The sequence below is a fragment of the Anopheles aquasalis genome, chromosome 3 (genome assembly GCF_943734665.1).
Source record: "Anopheles aquasalis chromosome 3, idAnoAquaMG_Q_19, whole genome shotgun sequence".
Classification (NCBI taxonomy): Eukaryota; Metazoa; Arthropoda; class Insecta; order Diptera; family Culicidae; genus Anopheles; species Anopheles aquasalis.
Window position 1 is genome coordinate 23,916,596 of NC_064878.1, and position 27,265 is coordinate 23,943,860.

General features: G+C 49.9%; 3 protein-coding genes across 10 annotated transcripts in view; 1 reads left to right on the forward strand and 2 right to left on the reverse strand.

Annotated features, from left to right (window-relative positions):
- LOC126579301 (trichohyalin-like) overlaps positions 1–20,674 on the reverse strand; it is a 21,136-nt gene extending 462 nt beyond the window's left edge. Inside the window, exons 1-11 of one of the 8 annotated variants that reach the window (XM_050242757.1) lie at positions 20,434–20,674; positions 17,400–17,984; positions 8,634–8,828; positions 6,362–6,513; positions 4,265–4,997; positions 3,960–4,197; positions 3,727–3,892; positions 3,515–3,658; positions 3,337–3,436; positions 1,489–1,632; positions 1–1,108 (exon numbers count right to left, since the gene is read on the reverse strand). The exon at positions 1–1,108 is cut by the window's left edge and continues 462 nt beyond it. In XM_050242757.1, the coding sequence (XP_050098714.1) occupies positions 1–1,108; positions 1,489–1,632; positions 3,337–3,436; positions 3,515–3,658; positions 3,727–3,892; positions 3,960–4,197; positions 4,265–4,997; positions 6,362–6,513; positions 8,634–8,828; positions 17,400–17,707 (3,288 nt within the window). In that variant the 5' untranslated portion in view covers positions 17,708–17,984; positions 20,434–20,674. Of the gene's footprint in view, positions 1,109–1,488; positions 1,633–1,949; positions 2,574–3,336; positions 3,437–3,514; positions 3,659–3,726; positions 3,893–3,959; positions 4,198–4,264; positions 4,998–6,361; positions 6,514–8,633; positions 11,129–15,150; positions 15,266–17,399; positions 18,226–20,090; positions 20,183–20,433 lie in introns of those variants that run through there. The other 7 variants (XM_050242754.1, XM_050242756.1, XM_050242758.1 and 4 more) reach the window with 7 other exon arrangements.
- A 432-nt stretch (positions 20,675–21,106) lies between these two features.
- LOC126574394 (uncharacterized) lies at positions 21,107–24,456 on the reverse strand. The gene is made up of 4 exons (XM_050234581.1): positions 24,231–24,456; positions 23,004–24,146; positions 22,606–22,749; positions 21,107–22,531 (listed from the first exon to the last, which is right to left on the reverse strand). The coding sequence occupies exons 1-4, from the start codon at positions 24,349–24,351 to the stop codon at positions 21,288–21,290; spliced, it is 2,652 nt and encodes an 883-aa protein (XP_050090538.1). The 5' UTR covers positions 24,352–24,456; the 3' UTR covers positions 21,107–21,287.
- Positions 24,457–25,024: 568 nt separating this feature from the next.
- Positions 25,025–26,921, forward strand: LOC126577478 (uncharacterized). The gene is made up of 2 exons (XM_050239137.1): positions 25,025–25,199; positions 25,264–26,921. Exons 1-2 carry the CDS (start codon positions 25,064–25,066, stop codon positions 26,406–26,408), a joined length of 1,281 nt encoding a protein of 426 aa, XP_050095094.1. The 5' UTR covers positions 25,025–25,063; the 3' UTR covers positions 26,409–26,921.
- Positions 26,922–27,265: the final 344 nt, after the last annotated feature.

Sequence of the window (27,265 nt, forward strand, 5' to 3'; positions counted from 1 at the left end):
CCCCCTGGCCCCCTGTTCAGCGCTTCCACCCTCCGGAACACGCACCACAATCATTTCCGGTACCGATGGGTTCAACTGGGCGGTATCACCGACGGATTCGGGCGAAAGTTCTGCTGGGGCTGGGTATGGTTTTGCGTAAACGGCTGGCAGCTCGATGACTGTCGCTACGGATGGATCTTCCTCGGAGATTTCCACTACCGTCGTTGCGGTGATTTGCTGTGGCCCAGTCTCATCGGTCACAATGATGCGCGGGGCTGAAGATTCACGTGAAGTGGAGGATCGTGGCATTGGCGGAACGTCCTCGACAATAGGTATCACGATCGTCGACTGTTGAAGTGGTTCTGCTTCTTCCACCTGGCAGCAAGGCACGCTATCACCGCTCTCCGTTTCTTCGATTATGGTTGGCGCAGTCGAGTGTACTGTTCGGACTTCGGTGTGTATCGCCGATTCTGGTACATCCACTACCAAACCCTCCTGTTCCTGCGGGGTGTTATCCTGCATGGCTTCGGTGAAGGAATCGACATTTTCTTCGTGGAGCATCTCCGTGTCATCCGCTAGCGGTGCTTCTTGGTGTTGTTCCAGTGAACGCTGTGCTTCTTCCTCTTCGCGCAGAATATCGGCTTCATTTTCTTCGTAGATCACATCGCACATGGTGCGCATCATCGGAGCCATCATCTGTGTTTGTGCTGGAGGCATCAAGATGATCTGGGGTTCTTCCGCGGACTCTTCCATGTACTGCTCGCCGAGTGGCGGTACCGTAACGATATCATCTTCCAGTGGTTCCTCCTGCAAAGGCGCTTCTACTTCTGCCAGGGGACTCGCAGGACCTTTTTTCTGTTGTTTCGCTTGCTGTTGATTTTGTTGATTCTGTTGCTGCTGCTTGTTCTGTTTGCCTTTGTTGTGCTTCGAGCGACGCGGTGTTGGAGTCGGCTGTGGTTGCCGTTGGGGTTCTGGCACAACTTGCTGAAGCTGTAGTTCCCGGAGTCGTTCGGTAAGAAGCCGCAAATCACGGTCCTGTGATTCTACGACGCTCTTCAACTCTTCGATCTGCTGCAAATCTTCCGGTCGAGATTCTCGTCGTTCGTAGCGCAATCGCATTTCTTCGAAACTGAATAAGAGGAGCAGACTCATTAGCATTACGTTTAACATTAATAACTGCAGCCATTATCGCTCAAGTTGCTCCAAATTAATAGCCGGCCTGTACAGGTCAGATAGTCTAAATTGTAGTCGTCTATTTTTTCGGCACCATGTCCTATCGTGTAATGTCTTTCTGTGGGTTGTAACTTGTCGTGAAGAACTGCGGTAAGAGCTATCGAATGTTGAGGTGTACGTGTGACGCGCACGATCAGCAATATGTACAGATCAGATGTAAGAAGGCACGGACTACGGAACTACCATTACAAAATATGCGAACAAGATGGATTGAAGCTGCATGTATGGAGGAAAACAAACAGGGCGAAACAATGGCACATTCAACAGAAAACTTACAGGTTCGTCAGGCAGCGGCACTTCTTGTGCAGCGTCTGTATCTCTTGGGCGTTCTTCGTATCTCGCGTCTCCAGACTGCGCACCACGAAGCTGTGCTCCTCATGCAGATCCTTGAGCTCTCGCTGATGGCTTGTCGTGAGTTCTCTGCGGGGTATTATTCGGGATTCGATTTCATGGAGCAGATCGAGAGGGGGGGAGAGGGGAGGCATGAAGGAAATTTTGCTAATTTTTACGATACTCAAGAACGATACATAAGAAACGAAGCCAAAAACATTGAGAAAATGCGCAATGGGCAATGCGAAAAGCGCCACAGCGCATGGATTAACAGAACAGCACAACGAACGCATGATGGTCCCATATTGAACGAGTAGATTAGTGAAGAGCGGCATGTTTAAATGCGTGCGTGCATACGTGTGCGCCATTGTGAAAGTGTAAGTGTGTCCCATGTAATCTTGTCAGTCAATTGTGCAGGTGCATGTTCAGAGTGGAAATTTTGTGGAAATTTAGGTTCGAAGGGTCACTATCCAGTGGGAATACTCGTTCAAATCAACCTTTGGGTCGCTTTATTAACAGCAGAACTTCAATATCTGTATTTTAACAACGGGGCTAGGCTTATCGCATTGACTATCACTACAAACGTTGGGTAAATGCGGATTTTTGGGCAGTACAGAATGTGTTCAATGCAACGTGTAACAATGTAAAATCACAAATGGTGCATAAATGAGCTGAACAGCAATTTTGAGATAACCTCGGACGCGGTATTCTGGTCACATCCACACACAAAGATCATTCATATAAGAAGGGGGTCACCCAGACTTAATACTACTCATTCATGGCTAACTCTCCGCAGCTGACAGTAAATGACCAGTGCGAGCGTTAGAAACAGTGTAATCGAGGCCAGTGGTAGGGAATGTGTCTGCTGGTACAGCACCAGTGACGGTATCAACGGATACGCTCCCTTCACAAGCTGCACAATCAGCAGAACCAGCTGCACCACAGGATTGTGATGAGCAGGAGCATTCGCTTCTTCTCCACGTGCTTCGTTGGCGTGCACCGCCGTACCATTCCGGTGATACCGAGCAACACTAGGGATCCAAAAGCCCATATCGAGGAGATAGTAAAACACAACGCAGGAATGTATATGTGTGGTGTCATATTTCCACGGCAAGTAACATTGTCCAAACGAAGAACGCAATGTGGAATGGGACAGAAAGGGAGGGCAACAAATGAAAAAAAGAAAAAAAAGAAGAAAGAGAAAGAGAGAGAGAGAAAATAGAACATACAATATTCATTATCACAGCAGATGAATGAAGTGGGATTAGGACAAGTGGCACACGGTTCAACAGATAAGTTGGTAGAAAGAAGAGGAACAAAACGGATACTGTCACATCAACGAAGGTGATCATTACTGTGATGATGATGGGTACAAGCTACGTACAACATAATGTCTATTTTCTCCCCTCTTTGGAAAATGTCTTCCTTCCAGTACCGCCACAGGGGAACTCTCATGGAAGGAAGGCAAGCATTTCTTATCGGTACACGTAGCTCTATCAGTCAATGACAGTCCAACAACATATACATTCCAGCATTTCCCGATTTTTTCCCCTCAATTTGGTTGATATGATAACATTTTTGGTGAGTAAAGTACATGAAGTTCCGTGATTTGAAGGAAATGTGTAAAGGGAAGGTAGGTTGTGATCCACAGTCTCTGGTGTGGTGTAACGGGTTGGTCAGTATATAAGCTAGGAGCGGTAATAAAAAAATGCACGCGTCCATCTAGAGTTTCCTAGCGACACACACCTACATCAATCATAAAGTATTCAAAAGCACAAGGTTCACGGAACGCACCTGACTTTGTTTTCAGCATCCTCGAGTCGGTTTCGATTTCGACTTTCCATCAGCTGCAATGCTTCCTCCTTCTCTGCGATGAGTGTTTTCCATTGGGTTTCTAAAATGGGCGCGAGGTTAAATATTTGATAAACTATTTTGTTCCAGCCTCAAAAGCCTTTTCCAGGATTTCACCCACCTAGTTCCTTTTTGTGCGTGCATTTCATCATTTCGGTTGCATCGGAGATCTCTCGAGCAAACTCTTCCTGTACCTCCTGGATGCGATTGGTGAAGTATTGCTCCAGGTCCTGCTTTTCCTTTACGAACTGCCGTTTTAGGGTTTCTGTGATTGAGTTAGAGCAGACACTCTCGTTAGGCACTAGGGAGAGGGCGGCACTAGGTAGTACTAACCGATGATTTCATCCTTCTCAGAGGACAGTTTGGCTAGCTTCTGTTCGTGTTCACGCTCCGCTCGTTCGACGTACATGCGGGACTTGAGTAGCTTCTGGTCGGCTTCGGACTGGGCGTTCGCCATGGCCGCTTTTTGTTGTTCGATTTTCGCTTTCAGTGATTCAATCTGGAAAGATTAGGAAAAAAGGTACATAAATGACCGGAAATCTCACCCCAAAGAGCCTTATCCTTACCTCATCCTTCAGCTCCTTGATGCGCTCGTTGAATCGCTTGCTCATGGCTTCCGTTTCGGCGAGCGATTCACGCTGGATCTTCTCGATGGCGGAGTTTCGCTCCTCCATGTGCATCTGCTCCAGTTCCTCCTTGAGACGGTTCATCTCGCGCAACAATCGATCCTCCCACTGCATGGCGATCTCACCCCGTGCAATCTCTATCCTGCTCAACGCTTCCCGTTCCTTCTCACACAGTTGGCTGTGGAAAAGCAAAAGTGTCGGTAAAAGGCGACGGACAAGGCAACCCTAAGCTTCCGGATACTCACTATTCGCAACGACTTTTGATCTGCTGCATCTTGACTATCTCCTGCTCTAGCTTATCGGTGGCGGTCTGCAGGTCTGTCTTTAACAGCTCCACCTGACGCGTCATCGTGGCGAGCGCTTCCTTCTGATCGTACGTTAACCCTCGAAGCTGCTCGACCTCCGCCTCGTACGATTTCAGGTGCTGCACCTCGTCGATCTGCTTCCGTGTTACCTCCTCCAGCCGGCTCACCTTGTCCAGCGCCTGCTTCTTTTCCTTCTCCACCGACTCGATGCGCTCCTTGCAGGTTTTCTGCATGTTCCGGATGGCAAATTCACAGTCCTGCATCAGGTGCTCCTCACGGTCGTTGTTCACGTTGCGCAGCTGCTCGAAATCGTGCTTCCACTTGGCCTCCACCTGGGCACGCTGCTGCACCGATTCCTCCAGCGCATCGCGCATCACCTTCTGTTCCTCGGCCCGCGCATCCAGCAGTCGCTGGTGTTCCTCCTTGAGCCGATCCAGCTCGGACCGAGCATCGATCAGCTGGCTGTTCAGATCGTGGGCCAGCTGCCGTACCTCCTTCAGCTTCTCGGTTAGTTCCAAGTGTTCTATTTCCAAATTTTGAAACTTTAAATTCAGCTCATCCTCCCGCTCGGAGGCCCTCAGTCTTATTGCTTCCATCTCCGATTCCTGGGTGCGCAACCGGGCACGTATACCGTCGCATTCCTTCAAGGTGGCATCCAGCTCCGCCCGTAAACCTGTGGGGTGAAGTGAAGAAAAGTTACGTGAATTAATGCCGATCGTCTAGGTCACGGCGCAGCTGGTCACAAAACCTACTGCCCCCCGTTTCGAGTTTTTTCGATTCACTCTGTCCCATTTTTCGCAAACGGTTCCACGGCTGTGCTGGATGCTCTTAGGTTAATTACTGGTGGAAAACGCCTCTCATAGAATACTAGATAGCAAGGCGAAAACACTAAATCGATAGCAAGAAGTCAAATGTTACTTCGATCCCCAGCTAATGAGCGATAACGAAATTGGCAGAACAAGGCTACTACGCCGTGCCATACGAGTTCACGGCAAAAATCTTCACGGGAAATGGTCATGATTGGTGTCAACGACACCGATTCTGTCATTGGAGCACCTTCAAACGTTCTCATTTTCGGAACAGGACAACCGTTCATTCATGCTGACTGCATTGGCACCGATAGCAAGTCGGCAAACTCATCCTCAAAACCACAACAAGGTCAGCCGGAAGTCTTTGTGCAGTGATCGGCAGAGAGCCGTACCAGAAATAGTCGCACGCCTCGAACATCGACAGTGTCCGAGAGTGATAATGTTGCATGGATTGTAGGTGTTGCATGGTTGGAGGGACGGTGGAGGATTTGCTTTGTGTTCTTTCGCGCTTGTAAGCGCCTAAAGAGTGTCTAAAAAGCGAGCAAGAGAAAGCGAGCAGGATGCACAATTAAAAATAACGCATGTCTCTTTCTCTTCTCTGGTTGGAAACTGCGTCGTCGTCGTCGTCGTCCCCTCGACGAGTGTGGTCTGATGACGCGTTAAGACGATCGGGGCGGATCGTGCGGACGTCAGCCATGGTTTGGTTTCGTAGAAAATGGAAGTTGAAGTAGCTTTTAACGCGTTTGGTTTTGGGGCCATTAGCTTCGCGGCGGTTCAGATCCGGTCAACATCGGTCCTTCCTTTTGATTGGCTACACGATATTCTAACCTCAAACATCCGCTTGACATCCGTTGATCGTTTCGCATTTTTTTTTTTAGTTCCGTCATCTGTTCGTCGCAGTTGCTCGTGGTCTTCATTGTGGGCGACCCACGCGCTCCTCAGACGACGCGTGCTATCTATATACGCACGCGTGACAACATTGCCGCACGAGCGCGCGCGCGCGCCCATCAATCTGAATTCGTGCGCCATTTTTTTATTTTGTTGGGAAAATTTAACGTCAGCAGATGTAGATAGAGCATCCTACGTTCTGCTTCAACACCCGCGCGTAATGTTTGCGTTTTGTCTAGTTTTCTACATCTCTGACCGTGTTTCGCTGAGGAATTTTGCGGGGAGCTATGTTGATGCTGTTGAGAAATGTTAGATCTACGAAACTGCGAAATCAACTTACGCTCAACATTGTACTCCTTGAGGGAGGCATCGCGCTCCACGGCGTCCAATTTCTGCTGCAGCTCGTACACCTTGGCGTTGGCATCGTTGGCGCGCTTTTCTGATTCACCGAGCTTGGCACTGTAGCGCGATTCCTGGTTGACCAGATCCTTCCTGCGGTGTTGGATGAGGCGAGGTAGCAGAAAAACAGAATGCATATTACTAGGATGATTTATGCTGTATCGTAAGTCTATATGAAAATTCTTTTGTCGTTCGTTTTATTCTTCTTTATCACTCTGACTCACGAAACATTACCCCTGTTCAGTCAAATATTTCAAAAATGCACCACCAAGATCGTATTGCACTCGTCGCTTCATTACATGACCATCGCAACAACGCCTGAGCAAAGTGCACGGTCGATATTGATACTTTGCTTGTACAAAAGATAGCCGACAGAATCATGAAAACTGTGCCAGACAGACTGCCGACGTCCTCGGTGCACGGTTCCTCTCGATGCCAGACACGCAATCTACTTGATGCCAGGTAGATGGGGCGCGCGTATCTCAAACGGCTGATCGAGAAGAATTTTAAGTGAGTCTCGTAATGCGCGGCATCGCCCTCAGAACCGGATGACTGTGCCATCGGGCTATTTTTGCAGGGGAGGTATGTTTTTGTGCCACTTTGGCTAAGCTTGAAGGTTATGATGTTAGCGTGAAGTGAAGTGGTTCCTGTTCAGGGGTCTCAAACTCATATTAGTATGCGGGTCACAGACAAAAGTATCAAACAGTCCGCGGGTAGCATAATTTAGAGGTGCATGACTTTATTTATTTTGCTTTTAACTTATTTGCGTTGCCAGAGAGGTAAATGCAATTCGAAAACTGGTCGCCGCGGTGGAAAAACGAAATAATGCACCTAAGCTGCCCGAAATCCGATGATGGAGGCGCCAGTTCCCGGTAAAATTTTTGATGGAGGCGCCAGGTAACCGGTAAAATTTATGATGGAGGCGCCAGGTAACCGGTAGCGTTTTTACCGACTTTTCATAGCTTCAGGGGTTTTAAATGGAAAATTAAATGGCTGAATAAATCAGGAATCTTTGATTCCAACATATGTTTAGAATAAAATTACATAGAACATACAATCAATGACCAAACTAAACAAAGATATACACTTTGACCGTGACCCCGGGCCGCACAAAATACTTTGGTGGGGCGCTAGTTTGTGACCTCTGACTTGGATAAATGTTTAGAGCTAGTGCGGGTAGTTGAGCTCGCTCAAGAATCTAAAACAAGGTTTTAAACCGTTTTGGTAGCTGTGTCGAGTATTCAAATGGGCAATAATTTTTACAGAGAAAGCTCTCTTACATATCAACTATTCTTTGGAGCGGCTTCTGTAACACGTTTCGGTAGCTAAAGAATGTAGCGATATTTCTTATTCATTTCAAAAACATCAAAAGAATAGTCTCGCAAATTTTCTCCGAACACGTTTTACTAAATCGATTCAGCTTTAATTTGGCCACATGATTCATTCTCTTTCTCCTCCTTTCTGCATCGTTTCCGGCACATGGTAAACAAACCGACACTCCTACGCATTTTGCAGACGTCAATCGCGTTTCATTACCAAATTGCCACCACCGAACGCGATGGTCTGGCAGGATATGATTCATATCACTTTTTCCATTCAACCAAAAAACCTTCTTCATTGACCGTGCACTCATTAAAGCTGCACCAGAAGAAGAAAGCCATATGGAGCGGGAAGATCTTTTGTTGATTAGGCCCGCGAATCGACGGGCAAAAAACGAACATAAAATGAGCAGAAATTCAACACAGCTGGCTTCCGGTGCAATAAATTAATCAATTCGCTAATTCCTTTCGATAAACACATGAGCCACGGCGCGTATGGCGCGTGTGCCAGATACGTGCGCAACTTGTGGTCAGCTGCGTCGTACGGTGCGGCTGAAAACAATGCCGACAACCCCCAATCTGGCACATCACGTCCTGCGACTGATAAATATTTGTTTTCCCCACGTCGGGAACACCATGAGCTGCGCCATTATGGTTAACGATCTTGCAACTTGATGCAACCGTGGCTTCTAGGAGACCCCCAGACCATTTATCATCAGACGTCGTCCTGCCACAACGCATCTCACAAACAATCTCTGTTGGTCGCGGTCAACTTATGAAAACGGCCATTTAATCTTCGCCATGACGAGAGTGACAAGTGCCGCGATAAAAAAGATAATGGAAAGGTGGTGAAAGGTGCATGAAAAAGGACATCTTCTGGCGACGGATATTTACATTTCACTGTTGAGCTTCTCAACGGTGCCGAAGGGTGGTTCGATGCTGGTCGGCCGTACGACATCTGGCAGGCTGGCGTTGACACTGTCCTCGATCACGGTGGTCGCTGGTGACAATGGCATCATGGACTCCACCGGTACGACGCCATTGTCCGCTTTCTTGCCATCCTTCTCGGGCACACCACCATCACCGGCACTGCTGCGATCATATTGAAACTCGATAAAGCTATCACGCTTCTCACTAAATGCATTCCGATTCGGTGTGCCACCACGTGCATCAGGCGTACGTCTCACTGTCGCGTCACTGTTATCATCGTCACCACCGCCATTAGCTTCCGTTTGTTCACCATCACTAACACCCGATTCGCCACTGTCGTCGTCACTGTCGATCATCACGTTCGTCACCTCAACATCATCACTTCCGTTCTGCGTTAACCGGAAGCTAACCTGCCGTTTCTGCTTCCGCTCTGCCGCACCGAGCGGTTCCGCTTCGGCAATCTTAAGCACCAGACTAGCCCGGATCGGTTCCGGAGAGGTACCGGCGGCCCGGGCCACCAGTTCTCCTCCATTAACTCCAGCGATGTTGCTGGCGATGGCTGGCACAGTCGAAACCGGCACCAAGGTTTCCGTTGCCTCGTAGAACACATCCCGATCGTCACTAGTATCGTCCCCAGGACCATCGATCTCGGTGGCCGTTCCTGCCTGGTGTGTCCCGGATCCGTTCGTTCGCTGGCCGCGTGGCGGTGGCAATGGTGCCGGTTGTGGGGATTTCGATTTCGATGATCGCACCGCCGATCGCTGCTGTTCACTACCGGCCACTGTTCGGCTTGGCTGTTGGCCCATCTCATCGGTGATGCTCAACACTTCTGTTCCTGGTGCTGGTGCTGCTGCTGGTGCTGCTGTTGCTGACGGCGCAACTGGTTCACTACTACTGGTGCTCACCACCGGATCACTCGACTGCCGGCCTGGCAAGGTACCATCACCGCCATCATCATCATCATCCTTCACTACTATCAGCAACGTGCTCTGTTGCTGCTGGTGTTGGTGATCATTCCCGTTCGGAGAGATATTTTTGATATTTAATAATTCCTCCCGCACCACATTGACTGGCGAGTGACTAGTTTGTGTGAGCTCGTTGCTGGCAGCCTTCGGTGCGTCTGCGCACTCGCCGGTGCGTGTCTTGGCTAACGGGCGAACGGGATCGTGTTGGTGCGAGATGACGACCGATCCGTCACCGACGATCACCGTCGGTCGGGTTTGCTGTCGTTTGTCAACGTCACCGTTGATGACGTGGTCACCATTCACGGTGACGGCGGATTCTGCTGTCAGTACCACTACCTCCTTAACCTTGATCACCTGTGCGTCCACACCACCGTCGATCGTTGGCAACGCTTTCGGTAGTAGCTGTCCACTGGAGTCACCTCGCTTCGCCACCTCCACCAGTGAGGCCTTGAGGCCACCATTCTGCTGTTGTTGATTCACTTTCACCTGATGTTGTTGTTGTTGTTGCTGTTGCTGATAGTTGCGGCGTCTGTTTTTCCCTTTGGCCATCGCACCTTCGTTCTGTGGCGTGTATCGATACGAACTGGCGTTTCTGCTGTCTGCTTCCTGCTGCTCGGTGGTGCTGCTGCTGCTGCTGCTGCTGTCATCGATCGGAATCGTTTCGTCGTGATCGTCCTGATCGTCGTTGTTGATCGGTTCCGTTATCGCGGGCTGCCGATTATCGGACGGATGGCGATCCGTTCGATACGGACCGTTCGGTAACGTGGAAACACTCGGACTGACGGCGTCGCCGATGGTGATCGTATCCGAGGATCGCGCTAACGACGGGCCCGTTGCCACTACCGTGCCAGTGCTCGCGTACGTTGGCCTTCCCAGTGGGGGACGCACCGCAGGCGAACACTTCGAGGGCACCGGTTCCACCACTACCGGTTGCACTGCCTCTGTACCTCCTCCAACCGGCGGTACCAGCGGCGCTGCCGGTGGTTGTGGTGGGAAACTATTTTTAGGACGCTTTTCCTCGTCGCCATCATGGCTTGGAGGCTGGTTGCTGTCTCGACGATCACCAACAGTACCACGCGCGCCTGCGTACGCAACGGACGCAACCTTCGCGCCCAACAATGTCTCACCAACACCAACGGCCGCACTGGTGGAATCGTTGATGCGTTCCTCTGCACATACTGGCGATGTTGTTGTTGCGGTTGCTGCTGCTGCTGCTGCTGCTGCCGCCGGTGCTACTGGTTGCAGTTTTGGTTCTTGTTTCTGCTTCACTTTCTGGGACTTGGAGCGTTTGAAGAAGTTGAACATGGTTTTCGTTTCCTTTGGCCTTCTGTCCTGGGCGTGAATGGAACGCGTGCAGTGCCCCAGTGGTTGACGCTGGTTTGCACTCGACTGATCAGACCACACTGATCACTGTCACCGGAAGCGAACGGGGCAAGCCGTCTGAAACCTGAAAGAATCTCTCTCTAACCGATGGAAGAGGAAGAAGGATGGAGCCTAACCGATGGAAGAGGAGGAGAAGAAGAAGAGACCATTTACGCCACCTTAGACCGCGAGAGAGAGAGAGATTCCGTGTCATCACTGCGTCACGCTCGAGCGGTGGGAAAATCCACCACCATTTTCCGACCCACTCCGCCCGCCCCGGGTGCGTGTCATAAGTACGGCGTGCTGCCTCATCAATCTTGTCCCTCAACCACGGTCGATCGGTCTGGGAGATTCGTTTTTTTTTTGTTCTTTTATCTTCTTCTTGATTGTTCGGCCACGACCACGCCCGTCTGATCTGACGCAATACACACCGGTTTGCTAGACGTTACGAGAAGCTTGCCCTCTCGTTTAACAGTTCCCGGTATTCCGCTCTTCATCCCCCGGGGGCCCCAATGTGGGGTGTTCCCATTCATGACCGGCCATTTTTACTGTTCCCTCTAGCTCCTCTTGTCTTTCGTTGCGTGTTTCCCCTCTTGAGTAGCATTTTTCCGAGCAGATCGAGTGTGCGAGGCTGAAATTTTGATTTTCATCGCGGATTTCTGACAGGCACTTGAGCGGAAAACCTTCATCCCTTAGCTGGTTGAAACGGATCGACGTGATGATCGACAGTACGCGACGACGATAGGGGTGTTTGTTTGATTTTCTGGAACAAATCGTCGTCCAATGTATCGAACAGAATGTTGATCACCGGTGCAGACTGCAAGCCTGGTGTGGCGTCCAAGACCGTCGAACGTACAAAGCGCAGTACAGAACACACACCCGGGGGATGAAAACAACACCCTCCCGCATGCCACACATGCCACAGTGCAAATGTAACGAGCTTGATGTAATGAAAACATACCGAAAAACATCAATCGGATCGCGTGCGTGAGCGTGACGGCGATGAAAAGAGGATGTGAGGATCGGATGTTGATCGTCTGTTGTTTACTTGCAGGGCGCGTTGCATCGACGGTGTTTGCAACAATGTCCTACCTTGTAGCAAAGAGTGGTCCAACGAAAAAGTTGCTTCAAACCAGTGGCCTCTGTTATTGCGATCGTGTTCTAGTGATAATCCTCATCGCCCTCGAGAAATCCATTAGAAGCAGAATTTGTGGTGCGTGCACATCTCGCCCCAAAAACAGATCCACGCTGCTGCCCTTGAACCAGTTTCAAGCCACGATCACCACACACGCCTAGCGATGCGTTGGATTAGGGGGATTTAGAGGGATCTACGTGGTAGCGTGCACGATCTAAAAACAGCGATCTTGTCCTTCGCTATCCATCGTCACATCGTCATGGTGTGGCGTGCTTTATCAAAACACATTTGCTTCCTGCTGCACTTGCTGCTCACCACACCACACCCCGAAAGTTGCACCCAAGAGTCCTTGAATGAAGGCAAAAGCGGAGGCGCTCGTTCGCTTTATGCTCGATAAGCATCCGCAAAGTGACAACACTTTCGCTGCCGGCATGCTCCATGCCCACGGTATGCGAGCGCACGAAGGTGAAGGATTCGCGCACGAGGACATGACGGCCGAGAGGAATGAGAAAGACGCAAACGATCGCGCGAGCGCACACGAGCGAACGCATCATTAAGCCGGAACGATCGCTCGAGGCAACGACAACGTTGTCGATCTTCTGGCTGAGACCTGACCTCCCGTGCCGTGTGGTTGGGGAAGCTAGCTCGTAATCCACGTGAATCGGAGCGTATTTATTTATCTTCTAAAGCAGCCCTAGCCCTACCTCCACCGCCGGTTTTCGGACCATTCGATGGTGGTTAGGGGGATGAGGGTATCACACGGATGGAAGAAATGGCGCCAAAAGGGAGAAAAAATAAACTCCCCAAAAACCCAAAAAACCGTTCTAATAAACAAACAAACATCATCTAAAAAATGCCAGAGGACGATAGGCAATTCCCTTCTCTTGTTTCCTCCAACATCCCCCAATTCCCTCAGCTTGTTTATCGTACGCGATTGCTTTGTTGAATAATCGTAGCTTTCGTAGCACTAAATTTAGGACCGATCACTGCACGATCACAGACGTCCGCGCGAGCGGAAAATCGCACGACATGTTTATGCAAAATCGTCGGTTCGATAGTCGATGGTCGATTTGTTTCCGCTCGTGTCTAGTTCAATCAATTCATCGAATCAACATCGTTTGAGGGAAATTTCTAACGTCCATCTGTGACACGATCGCGTAGACTTCTCTGCCTTGGCCAACGTGGCCTGCTGCGCCGGTGACCGTGGCGATGTGTGCGATGATTTGTTTATGATCTACTGGGGGGGGGGGGGGGGGTTACGACGTGTTGGCCGTTAACGATCGTGTTCGTGAACTGCGGAGCGCCTTTCCAGCTCGTGCTGCTTCGCTCGCTCGTGCTGTTGGTTATTGCGGAGCGATCTGGATTATCCCAAACTATGGCGATCACGGCTATTGGGTGTGCTCTTTGGTTCTGCGCACGTTCAGTCACGATCGATTATTTTGCTTGCAAAGGGCGGTTTTGAGTGGAGTGGTCTGTTGCTTTGGTTTGTCCTACTTTTGAGGCACTTTGGTGAAGGATTTGTGTTTTGTGAAATAAATAAATATTAATTCAAACGTAACCAAGAATATGATTGAATTGTTTATAACTATTTTGGACTAAAACTTTTATAAAAAAAGATCTCTTATCTTTTCAATTAGAGTATTTCTTTTCTTATCACATCCGAAAGATCAAGTGCTACTCAAACAGATAAAAAACATGAAATGAAAATGGCGTAAAGTGTAGCAAAAGCATCGATCTCTTCCCAACTCCCAACATCCCTCCGGGGAGCCCTTACACAAGCAACAGTTAGTCAAGTTAGCCGGCCTGTAACGACCACTTCGTAAGTCAAAATAGATCAACCCACTCGGGGTACCGGGCTGGTTTTTGATGTGTGTGGTTTGGCCGCTTTGTGGCGTACGCGCTCGTACGCTCTCCCGCTGGGCGTAAGGCAGTTCTAGAGCCACGCAACTAGCGCCCCGGTGCCGGTGCAGCGGTCAAAATTAGTGCGTCTAAACTTAGCAACACCTATGCAGGCAGGCAGCTCATTCCCTGCGGCAACCGGGGGATGCTAGCGATCAATCAGGATCATCAGGGTTGTGCCAGGGGCCCTAGTAACTGTTGCACCGGGTTTGACGTGCAGGGGACAACTCAAACCGACACCGTACACCATTGGCATCATCGCCGGACGTGGTCAAATCAATTGTCCAATGAATCATCTTCGAGGGTGCTTGCGTGTCAAGTGGTGGCCACCACGACGACAGGAGCGTAGAGAGCGGATAGAGGGGCCAGGATGTGAGTGAATCCGTGCTCCCTGTCTTTTGAGTGATCGCTTAGCTCATTAGATGCGTGATCATCGTCACGTTCGCTGTCCTGTAATCGACAAAATTGACCTCTTTATGCAATGAAAGGTCGCGGAGCCCTAACCTCAATTTTTCGAACGATTTTTTTTCAGCGAAATCGAAACATAATTAAGAGTTCTCTCTCCTCAAAACCTGTTTTTCTAAAACCACCGTCTAAAACCCTAAGGGAGCCAGCAACAGGCAGGAAATTCTTATAAAAACATCAAAATGACGAAAGCCTAAGCGGAGGTCGGGGAATCTCGGTCTCGGAAATGTGAGCGTGAAAGGTGTGCACAATGTTTTGGGCACGTGCCAACGTGTCCCGAAAATCATGGCGAGGGGTGGTCGACTGAAGTGAGGAAAGAAATATGGGACACACGAGATGGATACGACACACTTAGAACTCCGTTGAGGCAGATCACTGCGCCGGTCGCCGGTTTGGTTGCCGTGGTGGTCCACTAATGAGCACGCCGGATGTCGTGTCCGATTCGGGTAACTCATAGCAACCGTCGAGGACCCATTGGGAAATAAAAACCGGTCACGTCACGTTGCAGTTCATTTTCTGGTTTTCAATTCTTTGTCGTTCGTTCTGAAGTGTGTTTATGCTGCTTTATGCTTTCACTATGCTGCTGTACATAATTTGACACAACACAACGCAAGGGAGATCGTCACCAACGCTACATAATTCACCAAACACCCACCCACACACAAACACACTCGCGATCACTTAACACCGGAACACGATCTACTCTCGGATCGGAGCGTGTCAGCGACCAGCACGACTCGACCAGCAATAGCGACCGGACTATCCGAGGCCACAGCACCAAGTGCGTACGAGCGTTGGCTGCGTTCCCTCGCAGACCTCCGGAAAAACCGGCACTGGGAGGTTTTCTTCTCCAAAAAGGACCCCTCATCCTCACCCCGGGGACACCCCTCTGGCACCGTCACGTCACGTGAAGTACTTGGGTGAAGTTTTGCGGAGGAGTTTTGTTTTCGTTGGGATTCGAGATGTGCAAACATCTTGGCTGTCTGGTTGGCTGCCGGTTGTGCGGTTTATTGATCGCCAGTGAAACATCACAACCCCCCAGTGAGGGTGCAAAACTGGGGAGGAAGGAAGAGACAGTAGATTTTGTCAGACAGGAAGCGTGGGAGCTTGAATTTTGTACGACAACCGCCCCGCAGGCGTAATCCCCATTTTCCGAACGCAATTCCGGTTTCAAGTGGTGGCCAGGAGACATGGCCAAACCGGCGGGAGAGGTGACCATGTGTTGCTGTGCTTGCGCGATTGACGTCAAGCGCCCCGCTTCCGATACGCTGGCTTGATCGGGATAATAATATAAGAGTAATAAAAATAAATCCTTCCCGGCACCACCCGGTTACCATCCGAAAGTTGGTAGCCAGAACGTTCGCCATGGCGACAGGCGCACACCGAGGGAGGTGGGAGTTGAGTTCAAATTCACGATCGCTCGCTCGCTCGCTAGCGGGTTCGCTTCGATGATCATCGAGTGTCGCCGTAAATCTACGTTTAATGATCATCCCGACTAGGGTGATCGAGAGCTAATGATCGCGGGACCGCCTGACTCCAAAACTGGGAGGAGGAGCGTCATTCATTAAGCCAGCGCAGCGCTTGTGCGATCGAGGTCGCAATTTTCCAGATCACGTCTCCTCGTTTTAATCCAGGATTTTATGGTAAATTCTTCTCGCACAACAGAAATGCCGTGCGAGTGTTTGCAGAAGTAAAATGGCGAATGCAGCATTCCATTCGAGTCGAGTCGAGTGGCGTATCTGTTGTTTCTTCCGGCGCACGGATTCGAATATCGGATGATGATGGTGGATGCCAACCAGATGGCCCGTCCTGGCCCTGGCCATCCGCTAGTCTGACCGTTTTGCAATTTTGCACGCATTCCTTTGCCACGGGGTAACGATGATCGGTTGGGTGATGATCGATTTAATGATGGTGGTTTTGAAAGGTTTGCACTCGGCTAGGAGATCGTGCAGAGCGGAGTTTAAGATAACGAACTCGAAGTTCGGTTGCGAATTTTTCTTATCTCCCAGTGTTGGAACTGAAACGCATTAAAACGATCCACCGTGTATCGTTTCGCACTCGTCACCTTTTTCTACTTCTGCTTCTGTTCTTCTGCTTAGTTACTTCTCAGTGCTCATCGTGTTGATGAATTAGCTACTTAAATATTTGCTTTAAATCAAAACAACAAATTCTTCTAACCGGACCGGTGATGCCGGTTGAATGTGGTGTGACAGGTACGCGCCGTGAGGTTTCTTCGTGCTCGTATAGCATCGGAGCGAGAGAACGAAAAACTCACCGAAACACAACCGAGCTGTACCGGTTTTGTGCCGTCGAGAGGAAAATTTATTTTCGTTTGCCGTCGTTCGCCCGCACGCGTGCTTCGGTGCTGCGTAACGGACTGAAGGGATTCGCCTTTCGTTTTTTATTTTCTTTTACAACTTGCCCACACATTGGGGGAAGGTGGCCCGGGGGGAAGCATAAAAAGGAACAGAGACTGAGAGCGCTTGTCTCCTTTTTTTCTCTTCATGGCTAGTGGGAGATGTTTGCCAAAAAGATGTGCCTCCTTCAGCACAGACGCTGTCACTGTCTCTGTCCCATGACGTATAACTCATTTATGTCGTATATTGAAAAAGTGGAACGAAAAGGAATTGGGGGGTTTTCTTTTTGTAATGATTCGAAATGTCAATTTGATGACTATGAAATATTCTTCGATGCATCAAAAAATAGTTATTGACTGTAAATTAAATACAAAAGTGAAATAGAAAATGTTTACAAACAGTTTAACACTTAGAAACTTCTCGTAGGTACTAAAAAAAATCCATAAAATTAGAGAAAATAAGAAACGTAGATAAACTGAACAGAAAATCGAACGCAACGGAAACCTCAAACATGTACAAAAAACAAGAGAACGTTTCGGACACTCACCAGTAATGGAAGAAGTTGTTGAGCGCACTGTTCTGCACGCTCAGTGGATCGGTGATGCGCAGATCGCCAAAGTGCAACGGCTCCGGTGTCTCGTCCGCGATCCCACTATCATCCTCGGTGTCGCTAGTGTCTTCCTCCTCCTCCTCTTCCTCTTCTTCCTCCTCGTCGTCGTCGCCGTCGCCATCGTTTTCGTCGTGATCGTTACCAGCGGTCGTACGGGGCCGGTCCTCCGGCCGGTCATCACTGTCGTCGTTGTCCTCGGGCAAGTGTGCCAAGAACCGCGGCACTTGTGGGTTGAAATAGTTCATCCTGACGTGAGAGTGTTTCTTCTCCTTCTTTTTTGGCTTCGTTCTCTTCTTCTACCTCACTCGGTACGTAGGGATCGACGGGATTGGTCCCTTTTTGTGGGTAGGGTTTCGGTTTCAGTTCACAAACGAATTGGCGATGATGTAACTGGCTTCACTCCTTCCTTCACCTTACGCACACGGATCAGAGCGCAGTTGCATTTATGCAACCGGCACAATGGACTTTACCCTACACCACGACACGTTCAACACGGCACGGTCTCACTTTCTCACTCTCAGGCTGGTGGAAGGAAGGCATTCGAATTCGATCAACAAATCACATTCCTTCGCGTACAATCAGGGGGAAAAACAAACACCACACCACAAAAACACCTGCCGTTTGTCTCGAACCACGCTCGATACGTTTGCGTTTGCGGTGTATCGATCGACGGACCGACCAACCGGACCATTAGAACTGGCAACCGACCCGGGGACGACTGTTCGGATCGCCACTTAGAGGTCCAATAGGGAGGTTCGAAAAATTGCCAAAATTGCTCCTGGCGAGCGGCAGCGGATGGGAAAAAAATGTTCTGAAAACAACAAACGCCAAAACGTGGATTCGGCTTGAAATGCGCACTCAAAAACCATGCGCAATAGGCCATAGGCGGTAGGGCCAGTGGCCAGGACGATGGCGACGGTGAGCTCGGGCCGGAAGGATCACACGTCATACGCTTGTTTTCATTTGCCAAAAAGGAAAATGGGAAAAGGGCACGAGTGGGACGCGTTTGTCTATAAAAAGAACCACCGGTCAACGAGACGCAGAGAGAGAGGGAGAGTCACGAGAGACGAGAAAGCATCACCACTGGACGGATGGATGGACAACGCCAAAGCCGAAGACATCGACGACGCAGATGGCGACGACGACGACGACGACGATGGACATTTTGTCAATCAAATCCATTCCTTCGCGCACCGCCGGTAACCTTGGACTCACCGTTGGCGGACCGTTCGAGGAGGAAGAAGAAGTGTGGCCTCCCTTAGAAGCGAAGAGTCCGGAAATGTGTCATCGTTCACGGAGTCTCTGAGCTGTCGATTGATTTCGAGGGTCCATTTGCTTTCACAGTAAATTTAGATGTTCTTCCACTTTACTTTGGCATTGGTTGTGGCTTTTGCATGCTATGGGAAATTAGCACCACGGGAAAAAGGGGGAAACGATATGGTGCGAGGGAAAAATTAGGGAAAAGCCGTTTCTTTTGTCCGTCCGGTCGGTCGGTCGTACTATTTGTGAGTTATGATCTCAACGCGTTTGGCGGCAGGTCGCTGACAGTGCGCATAGGCGTAACGTCTTCAAACAGCAAATAAGTGGCCAGCATCAGGATGTGGATGCCGTTGACATTCACCTCTGGTGGTGGGCCGCGCGGTCATTCGGAGAGAATGTTCCGCATTTATCCGCTCAGCATCATTTCACCGTCGGTTCATCATCGTAATGAAATGCAAAACAAACAATGGATTCTCGCGGGAATCGCACAACAATCACAAACATGAGCAGGAAAATTCCTTTTTGCGATTCTAGGATCTGGAACGCATCATTGGTTCATTTCTGAGATTTCTTTCTGCGTTGAAAGGAATTGGATACGATGCTAATTGGCTAAAACTGTATAACCAGCACACAGCAGTTGTGGTTTTTGTTTACAGCTTGCCTTGCCCCTCAAATTATCACGATTCACGACGGAAAACATCCGCTTTTTTTTGGGGGGGGCGGCCAGCTGACGTATATTAATTGGAAGCGTGGCGTTCGCGGCCACATCAAGTGTCAAAAACGTGAGTTTAGAGATCCGCTAGAGATCTGTTTGCTGCTTGTTGAAGGCAGAAAATGGGGGCAATTAACCGTACAATAAGAGAAAAAGGGATCCACACAACACACATTGCTGGGCATGAATAATGACCGGTCATTACCATTCGCTGCAGGCATCGATCATACGCCCCCGGAAGGAAAGCGATCACTAACTAGCACGTGCTAATTGTTTCTGCCTGCAACGCCCTTCACTTTCGGCTTTGAAAATTGTAAATTATGTTTTAGACAACTATTTGACAAGCCTCCTAATCCGACTGCGGACAGCATAATCTCTTACGTGGACAGTTCTTTTTATTTCCTCGCTAAATTGGTCACATTAAACTCGCTCCGGCTACGGTCACGGGCAGTGTTGAGTGAGAAGGGTCATTAATCTTTCTTTTTTGGCTGGTTTGTGAGCCATTTTTCTTGCGTTTACTATGGGCAGATTTGGCAAACTTCCGTTGGCCCAAGTGGAACAGGGAGTTCCGTCAACAGCATCACCGGGAAGCGGTTCGTTTCACTTCATTAGAACCGGTAGTTATAGAGCATTTGTAGGATGAATTAGTTACCTACTGTCACATGTTATAACCTCCAAAGTACTGATCAATTTCATGACGAGACGCAACAGCGGAAGTATTCACACGTTGGCCAGACTACGCATTATCGTTAACGAGATAAGAAGAGAACAAACCAACACTGGCTCGTCGGCAATACCGACCACCAACCACCGCGATTGATGGATGACGATGGCGGATTAAGCATTGTTACGGATTCTACGTTCCATTACAAATTCCATATCATGGCACATCAATCACTGTTTCACCAATCCAGGAAAGGAGCCTCCCTCATTACGCACTAACGGCCACGGTGAAACAGAAGACCGAATCCGAATCAATGACCTGGGCTCATTTCTTACACGCTCTCTGGATCCGGTTATTGTGTAACAGGAAGCACCAAAGTAACTGGCTCCTTTAAATGTTTTATCCTTTCACTAAACGGCGTCTAATGCACTTCACTTCACGGGAATCGTCTTAATTGGTGAGGCAAAGGAATAAATTTGCTTGACTCGCGACGTGATGCCCGCCCGGCAATCTCTTTCACGATCACGAACTTGATGCGATCGATCAACGCGCATGAAGTGCGGCAACTCGGGTAGCCAAGGATAAACCCCAAACATCCCGCATGCGATCGAGCGAAAAGGGCTTTCCGCAGCTAAGCGCTGCGTACGATCGTGCTGTGGCCAAGCGATGCACGGCTCGGCATCTTTAGCGAGCATCTTGAAGTGATCTTTTGCCAAAAAACTAAATCCACCACCCCGTTGGGTGGCCGTTGTTTGTTAAGCATAGGGGCAGATAGAAGCGACGGCAGGGTGGAACGTCTATTGCGTTTGTTTTCTAATTGTTGGCCGTGTCTAAGTTATCTGTAGCACACAAACCTGGCAACACACTTTGTGCGATCGGGTTGTAGGACTGCGGTCTTAATTCACCGACGAGGACAACACCGAGATAGTGGCCTCGCTGTTGTTTGAAAGAGAAGAATTCTTCTTTCTTCATTAACACACTTGAAACTGTAACAAAAATGACTGTGAATTAGGGCATCGTGTCTGAAATGGAATGTTTTTATTATCCACATCTTGAATACTTTCGGTAAACCTTTGCACTAGCTTGGCCACTCCCAGCGACCACCTTGGCTCACTATCCGATGCAGTGTCGCGTGCGTCAATGACGTCAATCGGAAGTGGCATGTGTCGGGCGGTGGCGGCGGCGGCCTCTATCTGCTCGCAAACAGACCCCCGTGCAGCATCAGCAACGCAGCCAACAGTGCACCCAACGACAGGGCCACCGTTTGTGCCGCACCACCCGTTAGCAAACGCTCCACGTTCAGCTGTGGATGTGGTTTACCGATGGCGGCATTGAATTGGTTCACCTCGCACGCATAGCAGTACCCGATGGTAAGGTTCTTGCGCTGCCAATCGATCCACTCCACCTTATCGCCGATATCGTCGCACACCACGTAATCCCGCAGCACGATCTCAATCGGGATGTGCACGTTGTTCACACCGATGATCGCAATCCCGGCGTTGTTGCGCTCATCGTGCAAGATCTTGTAGTACAGGGCCGGTGCCGGAACACGCTGCCTACCCTCGTTTGCATCGAAATCGAGCATCACCTCCCGATAGTCCCCATTACCGTCGGCCAGCTTCTGTACACCGTACGTCCCACTGTACACGGTTAGCTCGAGATCCCGACCGCCCGCAAAGTCCCGAATGGACGACTCAACTCGCTCCCAGTTCACACCGTTAAAGTTCTGCCACTGGGGCGCCGCATTCAGGAACCAAAACGTAGCGTTCTGCTCCGTTCCGTACACGAAATCGGCGCGTGCCGCGATGTGTCCACGAGCCATATAGATACCGTTGGCCGTCGTCTGCACCAGCTCATCCGCACGAGCCTGTGAGCCGAGAATGATGGCAAGCGTTTCCCGCTGTTTGTTTACGGTGTACAGGGTGTTAATGTTCACTTCCTGATAAAAGTCACCCTGGAACCACCCGGGGCGTGGATTCCCCGACTGGTAGCCACCGTTGGCGCGGGTCATCTTGTGCAGTACGTAGTGCGTATGGTACAGCTTCTCATCGTAGCACACGTCGAACACGTTCACCCATCGGTTGGAACTGGCCAGATTAAAGCCAACCTGTACGACGACGGAATCGTTGAAGCATCGCTGTTGCGTCACTCTTGCCGAGCTCAACCAGTAGTTGGTACAGGAAAGATCCGAGAACGTGTAGGGCGTTCCACCGTACAGGAACTGGTCGCCGGAATCACACTCGACGGTGATCTCCCGAATCGTGGGGAACACCTTGAACCCATCGCGGCAAACCAGCTCAACGGATTGTCCCTTCGTGAACTCAATTTTGCGCGTTTCATCAACGGGATAGTAAAATTTCTCCGTCTTAGGGATCAGTATCAGCGGTTGTTCCGGTCCGGGAAGTGCCGTAAAGTTCACACTACAGGAAACCGCTTGGGAAAGACAAAAAATCGGTTACACAATTCACGACACACCACCGCCCCGGAGGCCAGCGTATGGTACGTACCGAATGGCACAACTTCCGCTTCAGATGGGGCTGTTCGTGCTAGAACAGTGAACGAACCGGCGACGCAGCTCAGCAGATACACCGCTGCGAGGATTTTCAGGGAGAGCGACATTGTATCTTGGGAGCGCCGCGACTGGATTGGAACTAACGATCCGGTTCGTCTTCTATCAACCTTTAACTACCTGGCGTAGTATGTCTCCGGGAGATAAGCCTATTCATTCTGAGACATTCGATGGGTAATCGAAAACCAATTAATGTCATTGGCTTATCGACGAGATAGACTCCCTCGGCGATACCGCATACAATCGACCTCGCAATCGACAACGTTTTTGGCGATAATACTCAGACATGCGAAAGCTTTATTCTCTTGGCTATATCGGACCCCCCCCCCCCCCCCTAGATCAGTAAGCTGGCGACGTTCAGGTTCGGCAGATGGCCAGTCACCCGATTGAACTCGTTCACCTCACAGGCGTACGAGTAGCCGAGCAAAAGGTTCTCCCTCTCCCAGTTGATCCAACCGATCCGCGAGCTTACATCCGTACAGAAGATATAATCCCGACGGATCTCCTCCAGCGAAATGTGCACATTGTTGACACCGATCAGCACGATGCCCGAGTTCTGGGCCTCGTTGTGCAGAATCTTGTAGTACACCATCGGTGCCCGCAGCCGCGTACGTCCGTTCGCGTTAAAGTCGAGGAAGATCTGACGATGATCACCGTTACCATCGGCCTGCGTCTGTACCCCGTACGTTCCACCGTACACTCGCACTCGAATGTTGCGCGATGCGACGAATCGCTTGACCGAAGCCTCGATACGCTCCCAGTTACCAGCGTTAAAGGTCTGCCACTGGGGCGAAGCGTTCAGGAACCAGAACGTACCGTTCTGCTGCGTACCGTAGATAAAGTCCGACCGTGCCGCAATATGACCGCGAGCCATGAAAATGTCATTCACCGTACCCTGCACCAGCTCATCGGCACGAGCCTGTGAGTTCAGGATCGTAGCGATCGTGGCACGCTGCGTATTGACCGTGTACAGTCCGTTGACGTTAATGCCCGGGTAGAAATCTCCCTGGTACCAACCGGGACGTGGTACACCCGTCTGGAAGCCTGCATTTGCCGGGATGAACTCGTGCACCACGTAATGATTATCGAACGTCACCTCATCGTGGCACACCTCCAGGAAGCTGGGAAACCGGCCACCGAGCTGGAACCCGATCTGGACGATCGTAGCACCGTTAAAGCACCGCTGCGCCGTACGACGGGCCGTGCTGAGCCAGTTTTCCGTGCAAGCAAAGTCACGGAACGGGTACATCTGGCTGTCGTAGTTGAACTGATCGTTCAGAACGCACGAAACGGTGATGGTGTTTTTCCCCGGGAACAGAGCGAACCCTTGCTGGCAGGCTAGCTCCAGCGTTTCACCAGCATTCAGCTGCAACAGGCCATTGTCGGTGGCGGGATAGCGGAACTGATCGGTACCTGGCTGAAGGATCAGAGGCTGCGGACGTGGCAGATCGCCCGTCATGCGGACCGAACATGCCGTGGCTGTGACGAAGAAGAAAAGAAATCAATAAGCCCCCCAATATTCCAGCAATTACTGGATCCTGGACTGTGGCCCTTACTACTTACCAAACCCGGCACCAAGGTGTACATCCGGTACCTCGGCGGGAATCTCATGACGCAGGTCACGAGCGTTCACCAGCGAACTGGCGCTGAGCAGTGCTACCACCAAACACAGTGGACCCTTCATACTGAAACCGTTTTGCCAATGTGCGACAATCGTGTGCCAGGTGGGGCGTCTTTTATAGGACGATAAGTGCCGATAACATCAGTAGGCGGTAGCGGAACACACCCCCCATCGTGCCATCGGGCCCTGCGCGGAATTGATAAGCGTCCCTAGCGGAAGCGCTTGGCTGGTCTATGCCTGATCCTTAACCTGAACCTTCCGTGCACTTTTCGTGCGCTGTATGTGATTCGGAATTTCCAGGAGCCGATTGATTTCGTCTTTTGTTTATCGCGTCACCTGTCTAGCCGTTGAATTGGTTTTAACCGGATTCGCCCAGGTGTCTGTCTGCACGGTTGAAAATCGTGTTCTCGAAGATTTACAGCCAATTTATCGTCTAAGCTACATAAGGTAACTAAACAATTTTGCTCTTTGCAACCGTTCGGTACCATAAATTGGAACAACCACGTACTAAGTCTGCAGACGATGATTTGCTATTAAGATCCAGCGGGTATAATCTTATCGTATTGTTAAAAAGAAAAGCGAAACCAAATCACTTCAATGAACCAAACCTGGCAGGGGTTAGTACTGTGAACCAAGCGTCACGAAGTCACGCGTACAATGGGCGGGTAGTGTGGGTACGCGCTCAGCTCTTATCGGTCCACCAGCCTGTAGTATCACGATGAAGCTATAAAAACGGACACACCACTCGCTCGGTGGTCAATCGACGAGCCTGACGATGAAGTTCGCTGTGGTCTCTGCTCTGCTACTGCTAGCAGTGTTTGTGGGAGCTCGCGATATCCCACCAAGAGTTCACCAGGATGTTCTGCTTGAGGAGGACATTCCGGAGGATGTGCCACTGATTGGAGGTTACGGTAAGTTGCCAGCAGAACGTGTGTCGCTTATTGATGTTGATTGATGGTGTGACTCTCCTACTAGCTACCGGCTGTTCGATCCGCTTGAACGGTGATCTTCCGGCCCTTCAACCACTGATTCTGATTCCCGGATCGTCGAACTTCCGGTACCCGTTGACCAGCAGCGGTATCCTGACGCTGTACCCCGGTGAAACCGTGGAGCTTGCTTGTTCCGCTGGCTTTGAGTTGTATCCCGAGAAGAACTCCATCATTGCGGCTTGTGTGATCGATACGCAGTTCAACTATGACAGCAAGATGTACGTGTTCGAACAGTTCAGCTGTACGGCAAACTGGCGCAGTGTGGCCCGCCGTACCGAGCGTCGATGCTATAACGATGCGACTATCGTTGAGGTTGGGTTCGAGCTCGGTGACCGGTTCCCGAAGGTGATGGACGTGTGCCACGATGAGGTGACGTACCACAACCACTACATAGTGCACGAGTTTACACCGGCGAACGCTGGCTTCCAGACGGGTGTCGCTCGTCCAGGGTGGATTCAAGGTAACTTTTACCCCGGCGTCAACGTGAACACGCTCTACACGGTCAACATGCAGCGGGAAACGATCGCTACGATCCTAAGCTCACAGGCTCGTGCGGATGAACTTGTCCAAACGACGGCCAACGGTATCTATATGGCCCGTGGACACATCGCAGCCCGGGCAGACTTTGTGTACGCTCCACAGCAGAACGCTACGTTCTGGTTCCTGAATGCGGCGCCCCAGTGGCAGAACTTTAACGCCGGTAACTGGGAGCGTATCGAGAATTCGGCCAAGTCGTTCGTTGCCTCGCGAAACATCAACGTCCGTGTGTACGGTGGAACGTACGGGGTACAGACGCTGGCCGATGCGAATGGAGATCATCATGAAATTTTCCTCGACTTTGATCCCAACGGCCGGGCACGGTTGCAGGCCCCCAAGGTGTACTACAAGATTCTGCACAACGAGGCCCAGAACTCGGGCATCGTGCTGATCGGTGTCAACAATGTGCACATTTCGCTGGAGGAGATCCGCCGGGATTATATCTTCTGTACGGACGTAAGCTCGCGGATCGGTTGGATCAACTGGGATCGCGAGAACCTGGCTCGGGGCTACTCGTACGCTTGTGAGGTGAACGAGTTCAACCGAGTGACTGGCCATCTGCCAAATCTGAACGTAGCAAGTCTATTGATTTAAAACGGAATTGCTGACGTCGGTAAATCGTTTTACGCCCTTCCTTCTTTGATTTACTACAGTTTAATCGTTTGATATGGGCCGGGGTAGATGAGTGCCGCTGCTACTAATCATTTCAAATTGGAACAGGTGACCATGTGCCCGATAAGCGAAAACACATGTACTACACGCGATTTGTGGCATCGTTTTGCGTGGGGATTCTTGGCATTTATTAGCAAGACAACAATGAATGGTACCGTCTGTGGCCGATGGTAGGTTGTTGTTTGAAGCACTCGAACAATTACTATTTCAAGTGCGAAGCAATATGGGGAATGGGTTTTAAGTGTCAAGTGAAATGACTAAGTGTAGCTTATGTAAGAGATGGTAGAGCTTTGAGGTACTTGAAACAGCTGATTGAATCGGTGGTTTCCATCATAAGGTTGCTGGACAACCTTTGAAATACTTAATTAAACATATCATCTGCGTACTTATGGTTTGTTTCTTTTAAAAATAGTTTGATATTCGTTGAATCAGTTATTTTCTCAGTTTTTTTTTATATTTCTTTTATTTGTCTATGCAAACCGATTTTGAATTTTGAAACCCCATAACTGGATAGTTCAATAAAAAAACATTTTAAAAATTCATTAATGTAATTATCAACCTGGCAGTCTCTAGGGGGAATGGTGTTTTCATTTTCATTTTTTTTTTCAGCGCGTGGCACATACTTTGGGGCGCAATTCGTTCCTGCCGATTCAAAGATAGATTTTCCGTTTTCATTTCCTTTTCGACTCCCTTTCGAAGTGATTTTAGTAATAGAACAGTTAGTCAGTGAAATTGTTTTATAGACAAATTCATTGCTTCACAGATTCGTCTAGAAAGAC